At 42.8% G+C, this 24,366-nt stretch overlaps 1 protein-coding gene across 1 annotated transcript; it reads right to left on the bottom strand.

The window, feature by feature from the left end:
* Positions 1 to 1,385: 1,385 nt before the first annotated feature.
* Positions 1,386 to 24,366, bottom strand: SSU72 (SSU72 homolog, RNA polymerase II CTD phosphatase). Its single transcript, XM_048967547.1, has 5 exons — positions 24,187 to 24,366; positions 18,005 to 18,148; positions 4,494 to 4,633; positions 3,439 to 3,557; positions 1,386 to 2,413 (listed from the first exon to the last, which is right to left on the bottom strand). Exons 1-5 carry the CDS (start codon positions 24,264 to 24,266, stop codon positions 2,312 to 2,314), a joined length of 585 nt encoding a protein of 194 aa, XP_048823504.1. The 5' UTR covers positions 24,267 to 24,366; the 3' UTR covers positions 1,386 to 2,311.

Here is a 24,366-nt window from a genome sequence, read left to right as displayed (position 1 = left end):
CACCTAAGTCCCCACGTGCAATAGAAATAAAAGTTGGAGCTGGATAGTCTGCCTAGCTGGGCTGTAACTCATTGATCCTCAGCTTGGTGCATCCAGCAGCACTGAGGGCTGAGGAAGGGCTGTCCTGCACCACACACAGCCCAACAGCATCACCTGGGTGAAAGAAAAGCAGAATCGACTCATAAAAATGGCTTGGGGTGGATGGGACCTTAAAGATCATCCAGTTCCGACCCGATGGGAAAGCAGAGCAGAGCTGAAAGCTCTCTTTCAGAGTAGAAAATCTCCTATCAACCAAACCAAAGAAACGCATTGTGCCCAGCAGGCACAACCCAAAGAGCTCTGTATAGAATGAGTTCAGCTGAAAATAGAAAACATTTCCAGACACAGAAACAAAGAGCGAAGGCTTCAGTCCTGATGCTGCACAGAGAACTCTGCTCCAGACACTTAGCACCATGCTTGCTTGAAATACATCTTTAAAGGGATCAACTGAAGCAGTTCAGTCCCTACAGAACCCTTCTCCTCCCCGGGCTGTGTGGATCCCCATGGCAACAAGCTGTGGCATCAAACAACGGAGCAGAAAAGCAGAGGAGGCTGAATGAAATCCTTCTCAGAGCCTCCTGAAACAAACCAGGACAGGACAAACCCATACAAACCCACCCTGCACACCGTATGGGAGCTGCTGCTTCGACTCCCCACCCCAAAGCATTCTGCTCTCTTCATTCATTCTCTGCAGGATTTTTCCTCTTTTTTTTTTTTTTCATAGCTAAGAAAAGCAGCGCAAGTGTTTGAGGGATACAAAACACTCCTGCACCCCATGCACGATGCTCTGACCCATTTGGGCACTGGCCAGAACGCTGAGTGAGCCAGCAGGTTGTGGCTTTCGCATGGGGTGGCTGAAAGGAATGGGCAGGGATGCCCAGGATCCCTTTGGGACCAACTGACTTTGAGACGAGCAACTTCAAAGAGCAGCATCACCCTAAAAATCAGAGCCAACCCCCAGCACTGGCTTCAGGCACAGGGAAATGAGCATCTTTCCAAAGCACTGAGCCTTCCCTTGAGCTGCCAGAGGGCAGTGAGAAGGCAGGCGTGAAGCCAGGAGCCCAAGCTCCATTTCATGCCACTTCACTTCTGGCACATTTAAGTTGTCTCCACTTCTCAAAGCACTAAAGAGCACACAGACTTCACTTGCTCCAAATCCTTCACGGCTCCCTTTAACAAAACAGCTTTTAAGATCTCCTCTTGCCTTTAAGCAACAGCGATTTACCACTCGCACTGGAAATGTCTATAATTTGGTCTGCCTTCACTTTTAAGTTGGTGCTTTTAATTCCTACCAGTTTGCACAAAGAGCTTTTGCTCTGCTCACATGTACATAGTCAGCATCTGGATTGCAGGCTGTGACAAACACGTTTATTATTGCTGTATGTGCAGAGAATATTTCCATTCAAAAGACATTTCAGTTAACAAAGCTTCAAACCATTTCTATTAACAGCGGAGTTTGCAGTTTCTCCCCTTCCTCCTCATAGAAGACATATATACAGTTGGGCCCTGACAGCTACAGTTCCACCCTTATATTTCAGTCTCACATACAGTCATTCAGAAGCAATGAAGACCCGAAAAAGATTTAGTGGAGGTGCCCTAATTCACGTGGAGAAAGCAGTTCGGTTGGGTTCAACACAGGATCAGCAACCAAGGGAATGTGCCCAAACACCAGTGCCTCCAAGCCAGGGCCAGAGCAGCTCTTCCAGCTCCCATCCAGACCTTGCAGAGCACTCACAGCTTGCTTGGCTTCTATTTCAGAAACAGACAGACTTGCATGTTTTTCATTTTTATTGGATGCTTCCAATCTTATATCTAATAATATACAGATAACTCATTTGTCATCGCTCCATTCATATCTTCACATAGTTCAGCCATTCTGTCACATTAAAATAATAAAAAAAAAAAAAAAGAAAGCACAACTGAAATAAAATAAATTTTTAAGCTGGAAAAATACATTATAAACTTATATTCAAGAAATACTCTCTTTATAATTAAAAGTCTACTCGTAACAATTGAAGTAGGATTTAAAGGAAATCTTGATTTTCATTTTTAAATAGGTGGCCTTTGTGCATACTTTGCATATGTACAATTCAACTGGTATCTCTGCCTGCCTGTGACAGAATACCTGAAACCAAAACAACCACTGAAGAGGAGTCTTGAACAAAACAAAACAAAAAAAATCAATATTCATTTTCCAGGAAAATACAGTATAATCAGAACTTTAAACACATGCTTCTCTCATCTGTATTAAGGCCTAGGAGACAGATGTGCTTTAATAAAAGCAGACAGTATGAAGAAAAGTCCTTCCACTTTTCTCTTCAAATTCCTGTAACAGCTCATCTATTTCATTTTCCATGTCTTCTGTGTGCTGTATCTAAATGAGGAAAAAAAAAGAACACTAATTAACCAGGCTCCAAGGATACAATGCAGTTAAGAGAATGGTAACGACTCGACGTTTTTGGCTTACTGTGAAACCTAAATCAGCATGCAGCACCCAACTGTGCAGCACTGGGTGCTTTAATGAGATTCCCAACATTCCCAAACCCACATGTACTCTGCATCATGTTCATCTGCACAACCTTCCTTCTCCAACCCACTGAGCTGGCACTGAAGGAGCCCTTTGTTGAGCAGGCAACATCCATCCTCCCTGGGTAACAAATGGAAGCTTCACAACAGCTACAAGCACTCTGAACAGATGGCTAAAATTTCAAGTCCCTTGGATTCTCTTAGGATTTTTGGATCTGGAAAGGATGCAAGTATTTGAGACCAGAATAGATCACAAAGGCAGGAGTGAAAAAAAATAAATGTGTTGCCACACCGGAATAGGTAACCGGGTTTGCATGTTGTGAAACAGAGCCTTTGTTCTCTTGGTAGTTGCATCAACTGTTTCCAGCCTTCTTCCAACAGTCAGGGCCAAGAACATTGAAGGTGGAAGACAGGAGGCACCAGGTTTTCCACATCATACACACAACAGGGTGGCACTATGAAATACACCTACACAGGGTGCATTTCAAGCACACAGTGATTCAGAACGCAGCTCTGATGTTTAAATCCCACATGTTACAACTGTCTCAGAAATAGACATTTTAGCCATGAACAAATGTTGTGAACATGGGCCCAACAAGTCCAGTGCTCTGAGATGCTGCTTCTTGTGGCAGCTAACACTGCTCTTGAACAAACGCACTGTTCACTTCAGAAATTACCAGCTCCATTGCAATTCATCTGCTTGCCCAACAGCTCCAAAAATAACTGCAATGATTTGCTAAGTTAGGTCTCTTGACATGAATTTCACTTCATTTCTGCCATTTGCAGCACTTTTAAGGAATACTGAACAACCCCCGACCCCTGTGCAGTCAGTTGGGTCACACGAACCCAAGGCAACAAGCCCTCTCTACTTACACACTGGCAGAGCTCACAGATAAGGAAGGCACCCAGCGTTGCCTCCTCATGGTTATCCTGAATGTCCACATTGATCACATGCACTGGCTGACATGTCTCTTGCTCTCTGGAATTTAAGTCTAGTTGAAAACAAAACACACAACAGCAAAACGTTGGGTGGAATGAAATCGAGCTTTACACAGTATTCATAAGAAAATGGTTTATTTAGCTTTTTTTAGATAGGAAAAAAACAAACAACAAACACAGTCTTATTTCAAAAGAGGGAGATTTGGGAAATCAAAGAATTTAGATTGTGGAAGCTCCTGACAGTTCAAGTTCCCAGTTTCTCTCCTAACCCTGTGCAGCTCAGCAGTGCCTGCTGAGGCTGCCATTTTGAGGTGCCGCCATTTTGAAGAGCCGCCATTTTGAGATGCTGCCATTTTGAAGTGCCTCCATTTTGAAGCGCCGCCTTGCATATCAGGCGCTTCCAAATGGCTCTTTAGATTTCTTCCTGCCACTGGTCAGTTACAAAGAGCATTATCGTAACATGAGAGGTTGGCAAGCGGTTGCTCTTCACCTATGCTCCTAACTCACAACACTCCCATAGAACAGCTGCTTTCCATTGGAGACGCTGATCTTAGCTGGAGATCCACCCCTACAATCCCATGTAACTTAAGGCACTTCCCATGTAACTCACCAATCCCTCTCAAACGCTACATTGAAGCACTCAGGACACTAAATTGCTCAGCTTGCAGCAGCACAAATGTTGGGTGCTCTACACTCATTGCAACATGATCAACAAGGACTGAGGAGACAGGCAGCAGTCACTGCGTGGACAATACTGATGTAGTTGGGTGGCCTTTGAATGTAAAAGGCACCCCAAACTCCAGTCTGCATCCAGCACTTCCAGTTGCTGCCTCCCTGGCACATGCCATCCATGTCAATGGTTTGTGAGCACTTCTCCATGCTGGTGCTCCAGCAAAGCAGATGTTCCCAGACTTGTGAAGGATGCTGGCAGGGGTTCAAGGGAGACAAGCACTCAAAGTTAACCCCGTTTATCAGCTCAGGGTCCTTACCTTCTACTACTTGATCATAGACTCTTTCTTCACACGTTAGGATCAAATCAAAAACGTCTTTGCAGTTCTGGAACCTCTCCGGTCGTGGCTTGATTCTCTTATTTCTGTCCAACATATGTAAAATCCCATTCTGTGTGTATCTGAAGTTGCTCGAGTTAAGTACCTTCACTTTAAGAAAAGTCACGTTTTTGAGCAAATGACGAATACAAGTTAAAAAGCACGGTATCTTTAAAATACTTCTTTTTTTCCCCCCTTGATTACAAGTACTAAGATTAATGACCATTAAACAGATTCCTAAAGGTGGAAGCACGACCCAACAAGGATAATTCACACAGCCACTGGGTTTAGGCCACTGTCGGTGTCCTTTGTGCAACGGCAGAGGCAGCTTTAAGAGGCCCTCATTAGATCTTTGTTCTTCAGGACTCCTTTCCTTGGGCAACTGCTCTTACCTGCATAATGCTTAGAGCACAGACTGACTCGTTTGTTAATGGAATGTCCTGCAATCGCTTGAGTCACGGCCCACACCACCACAGCCTCGAGGCTGAAGATGACACTCCACACTCCTCCTTCAGACAGCATGCACTAATCCCCATACACATCATCCCCACCTTCTCAGCTTTCTGGGATATGCAGTTTCATTTGGGGCACACCAGAGCTGACTGTCACACACATCTGCTCAGTTCACTGAAACTCTTCAAAGACAAAATGTTACGGGTCCATTATAAATACTAAGGAAGGCCTGAACTAAAGAAATCTGGAAACTGATGCATCTCTTCCTTGCTTGGAAGCACCAGATATTTCCAGCCATCCAAGCACACATTTCTAAATTAAAATAGCATTAGGATAACAGTTTATGATTTCTTGAGATAACAGAAGGATTCTGCAAAAATATATATATATCCATCATTAGTAGTATGTATGCAAGAGATTATCTTGGTTTATTTTCCTTTTAAAAGGTTGCATACTTAATAGGCATCTTCCCCCATCCCCTCACCCCTCCCTCAGAAATCACTCCTGATCTTTTGCAGCAAGAGACTACACACTGTTCACCTTCCTGCAGCCCCCCTCAAGTCCTAGTGCCCAAGGCAGCCAGGTCCATAGCTGCTAAGTTGCACACTTCAGGATGTTCTTCAACAGCTTTCAAACAAACAGCCTCCAAAAGCACTAAATCCTCTCAAGTTTCTGAACAGTACTAAAAATTGAAGTCATCCTCGTACCCATGTAAGAGACTACTTTATATGGAAAAAATGTTCAGCTCTTCTGTATCTACAGCATCCCACTAACTACTTGACTGAAGAAAAAAATCTGCTTTGAATTACAAATTCAACAACGCTTTCTCACAAATATATATCGTCAAATCTCTATCAGGGAACCAACTTCTGCTGCACTTCCTTTCTTCGGGTCACTCCCAAGCCTTCTGCCCTTCTTGTTTCCCAAAAGACTTCATCCAGTATAACTAAGCTCTATAGCCCCAAGCTAAATCAAACAGCTCTTGTACACCAGCACCCACAGCTTCCTCACAGCACCTCTGTAAGTCTCCTTGGGTCTGTTATGCTTGGAAAAAAACACATCAGTGCAACTACTAGAGATGCCTGGTTATGTACAAAGCATGAAAATGAACTGCAACAGCTATTTTCAGAACACTTGCCAACATCTGGCTGCATCGCTCTGCCCACAGTTTGACTGTGCGCCCTTCCTGGGTTCTCTGATCCTAATTTCTACATCATGTCATTGGAGGGGAAAAAAAAACCAAAACCCCACAACATCCTACACACTTATCTCAGTTCTTTTTTTTTTTTCCATTTCTAGGATAAGATTTTGCTGGCATCTGTCCCCTAGCTTTCCTGAGCATGGAGACTGAATTACGCATACCCAGAAAACCCACACAGCCAAGCTTTCTGCTTCACACAGTCGAGTTTTCCACTGCCAACTTACAGCTACTTGTCCCCCCAAAAGGGTTCAGCTGCCTATATAAGGAGATTGAAATAAGCAGTTAAGATTGATGACACTTTCATTTTTGGTGGTCTGAAGCCTGTTTTCACCAGAAAAAGAAGGAAAAAAAAAACAACAACTAACAGCACAGCATCATTTCAGCAGGCAGGAGGACCTGATCTGACTGTTTTCAATGCACAATCATAACCCAGCTTCATTCTTGTCATGAGCAAACGTCAGCACATTATGTCTCTTTCACGGTGATTCAAACATCAGTGTTATCTCCCCATCTCTGCATGTGAACAACACACTGATTCCTCTGTGCAGCCATCTTTGGTAGCAAGTTATTCCAAGCTCCATTTTGGAAGCTAACTATTTTTTGGGGGGAAAATAAGATTGTTTTTAGAAATTTTTGTCTATCCACAAAGAACCAAAGGGAGTCAAGGCATTCTCTTCTTCACACCAAACAGCAGAACACAGCCTTTCTCTGAAGGGTAGGCAGTACTTGAAAAAAAGAGTTGTTCCTGAATAAGAGATGGTATATTCCCTTAAGAACTACATACTGAGATTAATCCCCCTGATACATTAAAGTGGACTGTCAGCACCTGAGAGAGCAGTACATCACCTGCACTAAAATAACCTAAAGCATCAGATCTGACTTCTCATAAGCAAGAACTTCCTTCCCTTCCTAAATACGAAGAGCCATCCACATGCCACACCTGCCCTGTGTCCGACCTCCCATCACTTCCAGCCATCAGTGTTTTATGTCAGCTACACTTCCCAAGTAAAACCACAAGAGGACACTAAGAGGAAACAAACCTCAGAAGTAAGACAAGATTGCAAGGAAGTACTGGCTGTAAATTGAGCTTTTTTTAAACCACCAAACAAGGTTATAGAATGTTATGCAAAAGATGCGTTTTATTTGCATTAAATAAAAGCAGATACTTTTGTTAGAGCACAAAACATCGCAAAATACAGGGTATAGAAGGCAACTAGACTGCACAGAAATTATCATGGGTTACGTTTAGATAGTTCCTACTTGAGGTCGACAAAAAAAGCAACAGATTATCAAAGAAAAGAACAGGAGGCTTAGATAAATCCCAAGATCAAAGGCTGAAAGAGGTACACTACGCAACAGAAGAGATGTGCAGTGTCTGCCACAGTGCAAGACTGCTGCTGCTTTTCTCAGAGCAGTAAGGATTAAGAGTGGCTACCAGCCTTGATGAGCCTAAATGTTACTGGATTTTTTTTCCCCCAGCATCTATGATGATGCAGCCTCCTACTTAACAACTCAGTTTTGAGGTAAAACAAAGCCCCAGTATTCCAATTGAGAAATTCAGAAAAACAGGAAGGACTAAAGCAAAGGTGGATACAGCCATTAAGCTGCTGCTCCGTGGAGCTCAGCATCCAGCTGGAATAAGAATGCTCCATTAACTCAGCAGGGAAATTTCAATAGTTCAGCCTCATAGCCTGACATTCAGAGAAGGACAGACAGGAATGATCACCATCTCAGCCCACCTAAGTCGCATGTTTATAAGCAATGTCTATCTCAGAACTCTGTAAAATATCACCTGCATACCAAGCAGCACCACGTAAGAAATGCAAACAGCAAAACAAAATGTAATGCCTATTTCTTTACACTAAGATGTTTCAAGACATGATGCCGAGTTTTAAGACTTAGGTTACTCACCACTGTTGCTGGACAGGGCTGAATTTTGTAGTGGCATTCATTGCACGTGAACAATGCATTTTCAGAAGTATTTTCCATACCTTAAGAGGAAGTTCAGAGGAATCCAACCATGCATGTTTCGAAGGTTCCAAGTGAATGTCTACACCCCAGTTCACTGAGGAAAGTCTTCCTTGACAGTCAGTGAAAAAGAATGCAGTGTACCTGCTGCCTAGCTACCTTGTTTAAATTCTTCCATCCTCCATTAAAAAAAAAACAAACATGATCCAAAACATCCCCTTCTTCCCCTTGGTGTGAGGGCAGCCAACAAGGTCGTATCAAGACATCTAGCAGATGACTAATCTTAGAAGAGAAAGCCAACACAGTGCCTAAAGTCAAAAATCTTTGGATAAAAACAAAACACAACCCATTGATGACTGACGTATCAATAAGTTTCACTGTTAACTTCTAGAAGAAGCTGATAAAGAAGCCCATCAGTAGCAAGCAGGAGCAGAGAGGTGATTGTTCCCCTATATTCAGCACTCGTGAGGCCGCACCTCGAGTACTGTGTCCAGTTTTGGGCCCCTCACTGCAAGAAGGATATTGAGGCCCTGGAACGTGTTCAAAGAAGGGCAACGAAGCTGGTGAGGGGTCTGGAACACAGGGCTGATGAGGAGAGGCTGAGGGAGCTGGGAATGTTCAGCCTGGAGAAGAGGAGGCTCAGGGGAGACCTTATTGCTCTCTATAACTTCCTGAAGGGAGGTTGTAGTGAGCTGGGGGTCGGCCTCTTCTCTCGTGTCATTAGTGATAGGACCAGGGGGAATGGCTTCAAGCTACGCCAGGGGAGATTGAGGCTGGACATGAGGAAGTATTACTTTTCAGAAAGGGTGGTCAGGCACTGGAATGGATGCCCAGGGAGGTGGTGGAATCACCGACCCTGGGGGTGTTCAAGGAAAGACTGGATGTTGCGTTGAGGGACATGGTTTAGTGGGAGCTATTGGGAATAGGTGAACGGTTGGACTGGATGATCTTTTAGGTCTTTTCCAACCTTAGTGATTCTATGATTCTATGATTCTATAACCTGAAAATTTTGGAGTGCGTAATTAGTCACCCAAAACAGACCCAACTATTAAACATAACCAGGTAAATTCCATTTCACAAAACGTACATACACTTCTCAGGAAAAACTCTCTCTGAAGTAATGGCTGACAGCCAAAGCTTCTACATCTTCCAACAGATCTGACATGTCGATTATTCACTTTCGTGCAGCTGTCATCATACTCCAAAACTGCAATTCTTCAGAAAGAAGAATAGCAGTGGAGCAGAAGTCTCACACGCTAGCTTGAATGGCAGTTGCAGGTCTTTCCCATATCAACTTATTTATTAAAATCTGTGTTAAGAAGGTGGTGTATTATGGTTCACCCTGCTTGGCAAAGTGCTTGCAGAGGGAACGACTACCCAACCTTCTTCCACCTGCAAAATCACTTTCTTCCACAGGGAATAAAAGGGCACCTGCACAACCATTTCTACTTTCCAGGCAGCAGCGATTATCGCTGCAAGAACTGTCTACATTCTGTATCTGGAACATGCACTGCCTTTCATTTGGCAAGGAAACAGCATTTTTAGTACAGATGAGAGTGTGCTCATAAGCCTTTAGTGGTACTGTGCAACGCACAGCCCAAAAACTGAAACAAATTCTGATTTGGGTTAAATATTTCTGACAATGTTTGTGCCCACATTAACAACTTGCAGAGAAACGAGTAAGCAATGAAAAGCAAGCGACATTTCAAAGGTCAACATTTCTAAGTTGCACAGATAAAATCCCTGTGAGCAAGCTTACAGCAGCTGGTCCATAACCACCAGCACCCAGCCCAATAACAACGTGCTGGCCATGCTGCTTTCAAGTCTGGCTGAGTCCTGAAGCTGAGGGCTATGTGCCCACACATCTCTGGGAGAACTAAGACCTTACTTGAGCCTGGAGTACCAGACAGCGACTTACCAGCTCTGAACAGATGAAACTGTATCTGAGGTTGAAACTGGGCAGAAATAAGCTTTCAAAGGGGAAAAAGAAAGGAAGCAAGGATAAAATCCCAAGTGTGAAGGAGAGGTATGACAGACATCCCGAACGGACTATCAGAACAAGAATATCAAAGGCAGACCTGACTTCAAAGATGTGGCCTGTTTGATGGCACAGTCAAACACCTGATTATGCACAGCATCCAACCAGCATTCCAAGTGGAGTTTGATTTCAATTGCTAGAACCTAAAAAAATGGTCTGTCATCTCAGCAAGGTACCTCCAACTACTAACAGAGCCACGAGGTGACATGGATGTGGAATAAAGGGATAAAGAAGTCAAAATCAAGACCAGGAGGCAAGCAGGGGGAAACAGAAGAGGGTGCTTAAGTAACACAGATTGCTTTTGGATGGTCCTCAGGTTTAGAAACTAATGCCAGGCTCCAAAAGATGAGCAGCAAGTGTCATGAGAGGAGCAGGCGGATGCAGGGGGAAAACCCTTGGAAATACCTGCACAGACAAGGTTTGAGAGAGAAAAGAGTCGTTCTGGTGAACACCTGAGAGAAGCAGGGCTTGCAGCAACTTCTCTCAGATTGATTTACACGGCTGTACTGCTTTGTGCAGCATAATTCAACGTTTATTTTTAGCTAAATAGAGTGAAGAGCTGGAATTTACACCAGATAAAACAAAAGCATTACCAAATGTACATAAATTAAGCTATTTCATATATTTCATGCATTTGGGAAAGCCAAGACACAACTGATAAAGACAGCAGGACTACTTTTAAGAACAGTATGCTGAGCAAGATATGCAGGATGAGTTCTGCAGCAAGCATTTCTGAGCACACTGATACAAGCAGGATACTGAAGTACAGAGGGATGTGCTCAACTGCACACACTAATTTTAGCAGAGCACTCTGCAAGGCAAAATGCTCAAAGAAGTCTGCACCTTTAGCTACAAAGGTGTCTGTAGCTTCTATCATGCCCTGGTACTTTAAAGGTAGAGGAAATAATTTGTTGTTTACATTTTTAATAAATTTCATATATTTCCTTTTTTAATGTGGATGAAACCAAAATTAACAGCAGTCTCTTCAGAAGCTAAGCTAGGAAATACCAAAAATGGCTTCCTTTGAAATGCCTGAGATTTTATGCAAAGTGTTCTCATCTTAAGATCCTCAGTGAAGAAAAAAGGACTGGAACTCAGCTTATGGTCAGAAGTGTATAGCCTCACAAAAACACACCTCTCAGCAGATTGTTCAAATCCAGTTTAAACACTCCATCCTCATCCTTACCCTCCAGTTCACTAAGAGTATTAAAGTACTTTGAAAGATGTGTAAGAAAGAAAATGAGCCTTACACTGCACTGCATTCAGAAGTCTGCAGTGGCTTCAGTCATACAGGGATCCAGCAGCTGCTCCGCTGACCACTGGAATGCCAGTTCAGAACAGCAGCTGACAACTGCTCACCAGATCCAAATTCAGAAAGAAAAACAAATGAAAACAAAAGAGAAACACATGCATGAAGAGCTTACCTGGAGTGGCATTCGAGTAAGTTACTCTCGAAATAAGGAATCCTCAAGAGTGAGCTACACGGCCTCACCAAGCGCGACGCAGATGCTCTGCAGAGCTCACTAGTCCTCCTGCGTGTCCATGCAGTGCTTTCTTTCCCCACTAAGCAACTCACGGTGGCTTTGTACAGCCTCCAGGAAAGTGGTCCAATATAAATTCTCCATATATTAGGGAGGTTCACTGATCCAGAAATATCATCAATTATTGCTTAATTGTTACGCGTTCTAGAGTTTCAAGTGGCAAGACTTTCTGCAATGAATAAACGGTATTCAAAATAAAGCTGGCAAATGTTTTACAGGAAAACATTTGTAACTTGTCTTCCAGCAGCTCTCCCCCATCAATACCAGCACAGCCATCATCTCAGTCCATGAATATTTGGATACCAGTACCATGTTTCTTCACTACTCAATGAAGCATAAACAGCGTGGCTGGCAAAAACAACTTAGTTACAGACATGTTAAAAATAAAACAGAACCAAAATTTACAGAGTAAAGTCCCAGATCCTTTCAGCAAGTGATAACTCCAGTAGCAAGACCTGAAACTGATTCTGATGAAATACTGTACAAGAAAAAAATCACTGCTGCCTTCACCACTCTGTGCTGCACCTTTTGTTTTCACTGCAAACTTCCTATAGCAGCTACAATCTGGTTCTAGTTGCTCTGTTAGTAAGAAAACTAAGAAACAAAGTGATATGACCTCATTTCAAAGAAAAAGGGTCTTATTTCTGGTACTGCTACACTATAATCATCTATTTCCTATATCATCTATTTCTTGAAAAAGCAGACATTAATTCGAGCTCTATTACAACGCGAATAAATTCAGAACTTCCTGGGACATCTCTATTTTATACCCACGTATCATGTAAATTGCACAGTTATTTACAGGGTTAAAAACCAAGACCATGCTTGGTTTTCAGGGCGCAAGAGGGATATCAAACCACTGTGGGTATGAAAGAGCATCAACTTCAAGTGCATTGGCTACTTGGCACTGCCTAAGAACCACAAGTTTGCCTCCTATTTCTTCCAGTAGAGGCTGTCCTGCAGACAAGGCTGTGTGTCTCCTGACTGAGAGAGCAAGGTTGGGCTCTATGATGCTTAACAAACTGAAAGAGGAAAACAAATCAAATAACACAGTAATTAACTAATTCCATCACTTCTTTATCAAGTAGTCAAATAGACAGCCATCAGCCAAAATGAATAAGTACAGGTTTCCCAGACTTCCAAAGGAGCTCTTGAGTAGTTTGAGCAGTTCAGAGAGGAACCAAGCAGGAAAAATAATACAAAGTAACTGCAGAAAAACAACCAATTAACTGTAATGCAATTGTCAGCCTCTTCAGAGAAGGAGTTGAATAAAAGAGGAAAATGGTTACCTAATGTCAGAAAAAGGTCACGGAACCATAAAGGTGGGAAAAATCACTAAGATCATCTATCTAGACCAATGGTAAAAAAGTGCCTGCAGATGAGACAGGACAAGTTACTCCAGGAAGAGTGGGTTTAAACTACGCGAATCTGAATTAGTCAAAGCCACAGATGTACACTGGAAAGGGCAGAAAAGTATCAGTTGGGAAAACACAGCCAAGCAGTGAGATTGAAGATATTCTTTGATACTGAAGCCCCAGAAAATAAAAGTCCAGATTGGTTTGCAGTGCAGAAAAAAAATCTGCTTTATGTTTTCAATAAACTTTATCACAAGTCGAACAGCTGTTCTCTTACTTACCAGGCTAGGAAAGCAGAATGAAGCTACTCCTTACTAACTAGCTTCTCCATACCAGCTCACTCCAGCATTAAGATGCATTGGAGCAAACTGAGCATTTCAAGAGCAAGAATTCTCTAAAACCTGGCTATACAAGTTGAGTATTCTAAAGGACTAAGACCAAGGCTGGAACAGACAGGCTACCATTCTCCTGAGCACAACACACTGCAAGGTGGCAGATGGAATCCTGGGCCAGTACATACTTACAGATCCTTCGTTCATCAGGTGTCTTAAGTAAGACACTATTTTTCAATTTTACTTCTCAACTGAAGTAGGCTGAACAGAGAAACACAGCCCATTTATCTGTAGGTGCTATGAGCCTGGACCACTCAGCAATTTATTCCTCGCTCTGAACAGCCCCCAGCAACGCACCCACACTATGCATGCAGGATACAACACTCAGCTCAGCAGTTGTGACTGAGGCCAAATAACTTTCAATAGAGCTGCAATCATCTGCACGAGAAACTTACTGCCTTCTTCCAGTACTGCTATGAAGGGAGTACAGAGAAAGCCTTCCCAAAAATCTGGCTTCCAGTACTGGATATCACTACACTCGACTCCAAGAGAGGAACGCAGATTTGTTTTTTTGCCAGAGATGCCTCATACAGCAACATCTCACCATGACTGCAGTTTTAAAGCACTGCCCTTCATCACCACTCTGCAGAGAGAAAAATGGTTCCTTGCTATATCCTCACCACTCCTGGATGCTCTCTTCTCAGATGGACACAGCCCTCTGCCACTGTGCTTATTTCTCTCCACAGGCACTGGAGAACTGAACGTTTTGGGAAAGGCACAGAATCCTCCACCTGTACAGTTCCAGAGCAGCACCAATTAGTTCAGTAATACAATTCCACTGGTATTCCTCACAGTCCAGCAGGAAACAGAGATTCCAGTTTTCTTCAGTTGCTCCCTGTGAAAATCTCATGCATACTTGAACCCGCTTCAGATTTTTTTCTGATTTTTCCCCAGTTCTGGAATTGCCTCTGCTGGCTTCAGAGTCCCCACATTTTCCTCCACTGATGTTCTTCTACAATGCACCTTAACAGCTGAGACAGCAAAGGGCAAAGCAGGCAGAAGACTGCAGGATAAAGCAGGGTTAAGGGTCAGCTAAGTGGAGTCTACAATGCTACCAGTATTTGCTGGCAAAGCAGTCTGCATATGACAAGAGAAACTGTTTCCACTTGTTATGAATGGGAAGGCTGCTATAAACCAAAGAAAACTCAGCAATAGCACAACAAATACTGTATGGCCACCCCGATCATAGAGTTCAAAGAGAAAAATCTACATCTTCACCTGTAATACTAACAGTTTTGAATTTTTGGGTCAGAAAAGAATCCTATCTCTTTGACTGAGATGCACCAAACCAGCTTTTGTGCTTGATTCCCAACATTTTTTCCAAGTATGTGTTTGGTTTGCTGTTTGTTGTTGTTCTTTCTTTCTTCTTTTTTTTAAATCCCCTCCTGATTTGGCATTGCATTACAATGGAGAGAACTGGAATTCTATCTACAGTCAGGGAGCTGGTTAAATTAAAAGAAGACATTAGAAAAAAATGGGAAAGAGGAACAGGTCACATCATGCAAGCTGCCTAGAAATCCTAACAATATTAAAATAGGTATATATGAGGAAATAATTGTATTTCTTCTTAGTACTTAGAAAAAGGAAACAGTCAATCATGGAGTTAGTTAATACTAATAAAGGCCCCAGGAGCTACTGCTGCCAAATTTTGATCAAGTTCCCATTTGAATGGTTCCTACCCCTGGGCATAAAAGCAATTGTTGTTGCATGTTTATTTTGGCTTTTGGAAAGTTTCATCCTCTTGCTTTCCCTTGATGGCAAAGCTCATCAATTTTCCTCCATTTTCCTTTTGTCTTTCTAGTCACCATCACAACTATAAGTTCTAAAATCCCTTCACAGAGCTGTAATGGCAAGTAATCACACTGGCCTATCTTTGAGATGTCCAGTTACACAAGCAAATACAAGGCAGCACAACACTACCCACGCATAAACCAACACATGTACCCCAGACAATGGTATCTCCTACTGATTAGCAGCAGAACCCTTCACTCTTTTCCCAAAATGAAGAGTATTAAGCATTCAAAAACTACACTCAGAACAGCTTTGCACAGCTCTGCTGCAGCCCCCCCTTCCTGGGGCACAGGAAGTTTAAAACCAATGTTCTAAGAATGCAACGGTAGAACGGAACGCTTACTTTAACCGTAAGGTTCAACTGCCACATCTTAAAACGTTTTGGCCTGCTTCCATTCTATCTATATATAAATCAACCACCTACTCAACAGAACACGTATGCCTGGCTCCATTAATCCCTCATCCCCACGCTTCTGAACTCAGCACGTGCCTTGCCTTCTAGGTATGCAAGCTTGTGCTCCAGGTTTCACTCAGTGCTTTTACTCTCTACAGTGTGCTTTTGAGTTCTGCTCTCCCTCCTTTCCCCAAGTGACTAGTAAGAGTTCCAGTGATCTTTATTCACTCTTACCCATTTTTATTTTTATTTTTTTTTAAACCTTCCTCTGACTGATGTCCAGCACTGCAGAAGCTCATTCCTGGTTGAGACCAGAGCCTTCTGAAACAAGGGGCCATTTCCTTGTCTGGTCAACATGCCAAGTACCCTTGCAGCCACAATTTCACTGAGCATCTGGTGTCCTTAATGCTTTGGATCCCTGCTGGCCTACAGAACTGGAGGAAGGAAATCACTCCCAGATGAGGCAACACACAAATTTGTGCCCCATCACTGGAATATGGGAACAAGCTGACAAAGACATAGCATTTCAAAACACATGGCAGGTTGGGGAACAGGGTGAACTAAACCCTAGGAACAACACATTAGTCTTCCTGTATCAATTACACCCCAAGCCCTTCAGAAGAGCAGGCCCTCCCCACCTACTGCAGCCTATGTGTGCATGCCTCTCATCCCTATGATCCAGTGCTAACAAAAATCTACCTTAACTGAGAACCCACATGATACTTTCACAAAAAAACTACTCCATAGCTCTACAACAAGAATGTGCCTGGTCTGGGTTATTGTGGAAGTCTTTACCCTCTCAAAAACCCACTTTTGGAAGTGCATGTGCTTCCTGCACTGACTGCCTTCGCTCTGAAAGCTTCATATTACAGCATCTGAGAAACGTGCAAAGATACAGAGGGAATTGTTTATGCCCTCTTTCAATGGTTGTTGTTTAAACTTGCTTCCTTTTCTCTTCAGAAAAGTTCTAATTGTAACACTGGGGAGCACAGCAATCATCTCCAGCACGGAGCCGAACAAACATGGCAGCTCCAAAATATGCTGAATGGAGACCAGACTGGTTTTCTTACAGCAGTGCCATATTCAGACATTCAGTGCAGCAGCAGCAAAGAATGCAAGGAGGTGCTGAGAGAAATTATGGCTCAATTCAGGTAATTTTCTTTTGAAACAACTCATTTTTAATCAAGATGTGACATACCTCAGTAAGATGCGTTTGCAAGATTTCCCTTGTATCAGCAGAGGGATACAAAAAATGCATATTATACACATGAAGCATTGAGACTATGTCCTGCATTTGAAAATGATTATTATCCCTGTTACTTGGAAAAAAAGACATTTAAGAAAGTATTTCTTGAAAAAAAGAGCCACTAAGTATTAGAGAAGCAATATCCCCTGCAACGGACACAATCTGTGTGGAACACTATGGAGAAAGATATTCCAAGGTATAAACAGTACTCACTGTGCTGTACAGCTTTACCAAACAGCCCAACCTTTTTTAACAGGCATTTCTGAAGGTTCTATTTCTCCAGCAGAAATTCAGTGTGTGGATAGTCTTTCTATGGTAAGTTCCCTCTTTCATATTTAAAAAGTAATTAAAAAAACCCCAAACAGCTCCTTTGTTGAGAGAGGAAAAAAAAAAAGAGTACTTAGAACAAGTGTCCTGATTGTGCAAAGTAATCACATGGGCTTTCTTCTTTTAAAAAATAATAATAAAAAAAAACCAACAAGTTTTAAAATCCAACTAAGTAGTGTGCATAACCCTGATCACCTCTGCTCCCCAGGATTAAGTATGTTACTGTGCTTTCCTATGTCCATTCTTTAAAATATACCGTAGGAATCTTTGGTGCATAGATCATATCAAGTAGCTCTTGTTGAGAAGAGTGAGTTCTTTAATGCCAAGTATCTTCTCTCCCACAGAAAGTATATTGTAAACCTTACCTGTCAGTTTGAACTAAACACTATTTTAATCTTGAGGCAGCAGCTCTTGGCGTGACCGTTACCAGGAACAGTTCCTGCACTGGGAAACACGACCCACAGTGCTGTGGAGTAATGGACAACCTGTGACAGATGAGTGTGCTTTCCTCCAGGAGGTAAACGTGTCAACGTGCTACAAAAGAGCTCTGAATGAGTACATTGTAACTCAATTTAGAAGGGAGCATTAGAGGCCCTTCCAAAAAAACCTCCTACGAACTCAAAACATCTAAGCTTGTCAGTTAAGTAACTACATATTCCTAATGCATAATGCCAAATAATGAACTACACCTTTTGAGGAGAACCATATTGGATTTTTTTTTTTTTTTAAGGCCATGCCATAGGGATACAGTTCTTTGTCTTTCCTAAGCAGATCATTGTACATCTGATCATATGTTGTTTTGAAATCATAAACATTTGGTTTGTCTGGTGCTGGTCCTGGCAGTTTCACGTGAGTTCCTGTTCCAAAGGATCGGACGCTGAATCCTCGTTTGCTGAAAGACAGTGAGGGAGGGGAGGGAAGCATTAATTAGACTGGATGGATTTTAAACACTGAAGTACAATCAATAGTCCAAATACATTTCAACATTTACAACTATGTTTACAACGTTCTTGGATTCACAATGCAGCAGAAAAGTGGGCAGAAGCCTGAAGAGAAGAGCAGTGCACACAAAAACCCCATCTCAGTATCACTTTGTATAGAAGTCTTTGTACAGAACTTGAGTTAACCTACAACTGTTATCTGAAACCTATCTTACTCCAAAATAAAGAATGCTAATAGGAACAACTCATTGGTTTCTAGGTTTCTTTGTGTCTTTTCCTCCCCTCAAAAAACATACACTAAAACAGAGACACAGGGCCATGAACAGTGACTAAAAGAAACCCCAGACATTCCTACAGGATTACAGCCAGAAGGAACAGAGCCTTCATACAGTTGAAGATTTTTAGCAAAGCCAGCTACACTCAGCTCTGCTACCAACCATTCTTGGAATGATTTGTGATTCAGCTGATAGAAGTCAGTTATCTCCAGACACATCTACCCCAACAAACACCTCTTTTATTCTCTTTCTGAACTTCATCATCTACACATGGAGGAAGATAATCCCATGGGATTGAGGTGTACTGCTTTAGTGTACAGGAAATAAACTCCCAACTCATGGAGGTTTTCCCTGCTACCTGCTAATTGGTTTTATAGCTGAGAAAAGGGATCCAAGCACATTCCACCACTGTAGCACAGAATCAGTGCAAAAATTCATCACTTCTTCAAAGCAAAAACAAATCAATAACCAGCGAAAGAAAAAAAAAGAAGGAGGCAGGGTTTCTAAGATAACTTTGTGGTTATTTACTTACTTCAATTCTATAATGCAAGTTTGTTTTTCCAGACACAATATTGGTCTACTTTACTAGCAGATGTTATCTGCATCATGAGATCCAACACACAAATCTTGCTCAAGCAAGTTCTTTCTAGTTATTGGAAAGTCTTGGGGGCAGAGACCCAAGACAAGCATTTCCTTGCAGTTACAATCAAGACTTGCACACCCATTTCTCAAACAGTGGCCACATTTTGCAGTATTTTCTCTTAGAATTAATGCATACACCATTTCACCTTTTGTTTTTGTGTGTGCTTTCAGATATTTTAGATTGGCAACACATGAACTCTCTACTCGATTTTGGGCAGTAAGAAATAAACATTAGCAAATGGCAAATATTTACCTACTCTGCTAAAGCTGCTGACTTAGCCATGGTTCTTTTCTATTTTGCCAAACCTCTATTATACCTTAATTGGCTTCCTACAAACATTTCAGCATCTGGTGCCTCTCTAAAGTGGACTGAGAAACACACTGTAATTACCTTTCAAAGTGGAACAGATATTTTGCTGGCTTGCACCTAGAACTCTTGGCTAAGCCAGGCATAGCTTCATTCCATTCTTATGAAGAACTACATATTTAATAGCTAAAATTCAACAGAAAGAGCCAGGAATCTGCCTGTCTTGGAGGTAATGCCATAGTGTTGTGTTTTGTCAGGTTGTTTTTCCCCCAATTAACCTAAATACACCTAAGCAAACCACGTTAACATTAAGCAGCACTACAATCTGTTTTCTTGGATAATGGAGATGAGTTGTTCTATGCGGCCCAATGGAGAAAATCACATGGCAGAACACTGTCACTGCTGGCCAGAAGGCTGCAACTTTTGCCTTTAGACTTCTAAACCAGGCCAAGACCATGGCTTAACCTCTGTCATTTCAAGGATCACACCTAGAATTTCAGTGAAGTAACAGACACCAAAAGAGAAGGGTGTAAGAACCAACTAGGAAATCTGCAGTCTTCTTTCCTCCTAATTTTTCCTTTAATATTAAGCTCTGAAATAGGTCTACTTTGGTCATTACGAAGTTCACCTCCAACTGCCAGCAGTGCTCCTGAAGCTCACATCCTCTCCTATCAATCAAAGCAAATCTTCATTGAGGCTTCAAGCATCCGAAGCTCAACACTGAGAGGTGGAATGCGCACCTCACCTGGAATAACTCCATGCTACGTCACTGGCATTTGCCAGCACACAGCTTTTACATTAGTTATGCATTCAGTGGACTGTTACGACATATTTGGAGCATGTTTCAACATTCTTCTTGCAACACAGGGGAGGGGGAAACGATGACGCTGCCTGCACTCACACATTACTCAACGGTCTGCTTTTGTTGAGCAGCTGGACAGATCTAGGTTAGGGAATCATCAAGTCTTTATTCTTCTGTTGCTCGGTCTTTTAACAATCACAGAATCACAGAATTGTAGGGGTTGGAAGGGACCTCCAGAGATCATCGAGTCCAACCCCCCTGCCAAAGCAGGTTCCCTACAGCAGGTCGCACAGGTCGGCATCCAGGCAGGTCTTGAACATCTCCAGAGAAGGAGACTCCACCACCTCCCTGGGCAGCCTGTTCCAGTGAACAATGATTACCTTCTACAAAACAGCAGTTGGTTTTGCTCTAGCAAAACTATGCAGGAAAAAAAAGTGAAAAATAATGACTTTATTCAGTTTTACCAGAAGGAGAATAATTAGCAAGGGTCCTCCTCCTAAATCACTTGAAAAATACCTTGTGCCATTCAAGCAATTAAAAGAAATAAAAATCACACTATTACACAGCAGGAATGGAAGCACTGTTAACTGATTTTGATGGCAAAAACCTTGAAAACATCAACAACTCGCTGCACTGCAACACGTACTTTACTGATCAGTGATAAGCTGTCAAATTCAAGTGCTGTGTTAAAGCACTTCCTCCCTCTGAAGGATTTAACGAGGCAATTCAAGACTCCTTCAATTAAATGACACAAGTTCCAATACCCATTTGGCAGCACTTGGCTGCTGACAGGTTTCAGTGCAGGAGCTATGACTGACCTCCTTCACTGCACTGCAAGGGTGTAACTCAAGCTCTTCTACTTGGAAAATGCTGAACCATAAATCACATCACTAACATGAAATTTAAGTTCAGGCTGCTGGGGTTGCAACCCATAGGAGTTTACTGAGATACTTCACACTCATATCCTTAGGTTCTTAGGGCACTTAGTTCCCTAAAAATAAGAGGACTGAAGTGCATACAAACACCCTACCAGCTTCCACTGCCAGAATAACAAAGAGAAACTGAAGCATGGAGACAGAGACAGGATATCTGTGCCATAAAGCCTTGCAACCACAAAGCTACCAGAGCACTTGCTATATGCTGAGGAGCCTGAAACGATGATTTCTTTTTCAAGGCCAACTCTGTGCAACCAAATATACACAAATGGAAATGCAGAAGTTGCCTAACAAGGCCTGCTGCTAAGTGTAACCCTTCTACCTTCCTCTTCAGTGTTAGAAGGAGAATCATGGCCTAAGCCTGTGTATTCTGTGGGGGAAAAGAGTCAAGCACAAGTCATATCTGCAAAAGCAAAACTCCCAGGATGAGTAAGATCTGAACCATGGATTGATTATACACTGAAATCCAGTTTGACAGCTTTTAGGGACGGATTCCATCTCCCTGCATAGCCCTTACTGTTCTGCCTCTCAGCTCAGTTTCAATGTCTCAACATTAAGCAGTGCTGATGGTAACTGTATTGACTTTAAAGACACCTGCTGAAAGATCAGAGCAATAAAGTGTTTAAAAGCTGGTCTGTATTAAAAAAACAAACAAACAAACAAAAGGAAACACTACCAAGCAAATGGGAGCTTGGGCTGAACCAAGATTACCCCTAGAACTGGTGGATTATTCAGTGTGACAAACATACATAAAGACATTTGTCTTTCAAAGGTACAAGCTACAGCACAGAGGTATTTAGTGCAGTAAGGATGAACACAAAATTCAATCTGAGAAGCCAGGGATATGGCAAACCCTCTGGGATGAACCACTGCAGCTTAGGAGAACAGTAAGTTTATATTTAAAAAAGTAATTCTTATTATATGGTACGGTGCTAAAAAAAGAACAAAGGACAAAGTTAAACTGCTGAGGTGTACAAAGCATGTAGGTTAATTATATTGTTTTGTTGAGCCCAATGAGAGAACAGCAGGACGTGCACACAGTTCTGAGATTGTTTCTGCTGTAAAAGCAAGTGCCAAACTGGTAGGTTCAAGTTCTAGTAAGCATTAGGCAGGCCTTACAGCTCACCTTGCCAACTGATACAGATGTTTTTTCTCTACAGATTGAATGTTGGAATAAGGACAATTACTCAGATAACTTCTACCCCAAAAATGCGACTGAAAGAAAACACCGTAATTCATGAACACACTGAACTGGAGAAGTTAGTTCTGAATCCTAGATGACTGCAGCAATGCAGGTCAGACTCACCGACCATGATGAACACCTCAAAAAACATTCTTGGTGGTACATTACCCAGCATAAATATCAAAAAAAAAACAACACATAGAATAGTTCTGTGAGACCACGGGCCAACACTGAAGGCTGGACTCCAGACTTTGTTTTCAGCCACCTGTGGTTCTTCTGTATTTCTGTTCTTTCAAGTTTCCTAATTCCCCCACAAATTACCTTGAAGTTACAATAACAAACCTCCTTTGTTTTAAATACTCTTCCCAACTGCTCTTCCTCTTTCAGTCACGTGCTTTCTCAGAAGCGCAGTGCAACACACAGCAACACTGAGAGACTGCCTTACATGCAAGAGATTGAGTTGGAGCCAATGCAAACTTTTCTACTGAGGTTTAAAGGCAAATGGCTGTTCTCACTGCAAGACTAATTGTTTCTTTAGAACAAGATCAGCTGTTCAGCTGTTTTGCCCTTTATGCCTTTCTTGCTAATCCTAATTACATGAGATGTTACTGCTCATGAGCCTCCACAAAACGACGTTTTATTTTTCCTAATTACAATCTTAAAGGAGAAGATGCTTCCAAAAAGCATTTCCCTGCAGTATGTGCCAGAAGATTATCAGTCACAACGGAAGGGACTTATTTCTTATGTAAAAACAGAGAGGAATAAAAAGGCTCGATATTAAAAATTAACTCTCCTGCACCTTGAGGACTCAGCTTTTGGTTAATATTCAATTCAGACAATACAGTTAGAAGATAATCAACAGAAAAACCACCACCCCTTCCCCATTACTCATCAAAACACATTTTGGTCACGCTGTGTTTTCACTGAACTGCTTCAAGTAACATCTGATGCAAGCATATGCACTAACAGCGTCATATGCTCACAGTAAGATGGCTGTCAGACCAGGTATTTCCATTATTTATTCCTTCCATGGTTGTAAACATACCACATAACTTACACTTCATTGCTTGAGTGACTGTGCTAGTAAAAGGCACCTTATGTGAATACCAACTTTACATATCTTTAATAAAGAAAAAAAAGGCCTTAATCGTGTCCCTGTGTTGCACAGGAAAGGTTCAGAAACAGCTTGTGGCAGATCAGGTCCGCCCAACCGTCATCTCTGCCTCCCATCTCCCCCTTTTGAACTCAGCCAACCTGAAAGTCTTCTTCGTGCTAAATAAACAAACTCTTACAAACTCAGACGTCCAACATCCTGAATCAAATACTTCATGCAGTTTTCCTGCACAGGGCAAAAGCGCCCTTTCAGTATCTACTGTAGCTTCAGACTTCATACATATGGGGGGAGGGGGAATGCAATTAAGCTTCACGATGACGAGATACAGAAGCTGTTCCGTGCCCGTCCGTGCACCAGCTCAAGTTTGGCAGCTCTGAGTCCGACGATCCGCTGGCAGGTGCGGGCCCCATCGCTGGGACTGTTCCAGCGAACCCACCTGGAGGAGGGGCCGGAGAAAAGAGGGCACAAACAAGAACGGAGTCCCCAGGCTGTGGGCCAGAGGGGTCTGGCACAGGCCCTGAGCACGGCCTTAAGCCGCAGCCGGCTCCTCGCTGCCCCCAGAGCCTGAGGAAGGCCCCGAAGCCCCGATCGGAGGCCCTGATGCGGTGCCGAGGGATAACCCGCGACTGAAGGCGGCCGACAAGGCTCGGGAGGCCGACGGCGGGGCCCGGCGACAGGCCAGGCCTCGCCGCCCCCGGCCTGAAGGAGGCGTTCGTGCAGGGCCTGGTTACCTGAGGATATTGTGTGCCTCCATGCTGCGGTTCTGGTTGCTCGAGCACACCACGGCCACACGGAGCGGCGAAGAAGGCATGGCGGCGCAGGGAAGAGCCCAGCTCGTTCCCCGCGGCTCCCAAGCCTGCGCTGCCCCGCCGGCGGCTCGTACAAAATGGCGGCCGCGGCGCGGCAGCGGG

Source organism: Lagopus muta, chromosome 21 (genome assembly GCF_023343835.1).
Source record: "Lagopus muta isolate bLagMut1 chromosome 21, bLagMut1 primary, whole genome shotgun sequence".
Lineage (NCBI taxonomy): Eukaryota > Metazoa > Chordata > Aves > Galliformes > Phasianidae > Lagopus > Lagopus muta.
The sequence above is the reverse complement of the archived record's forward strand: the minus strand, read 5'-3'. Positions and strand labels throughout refer to the sequence as shown.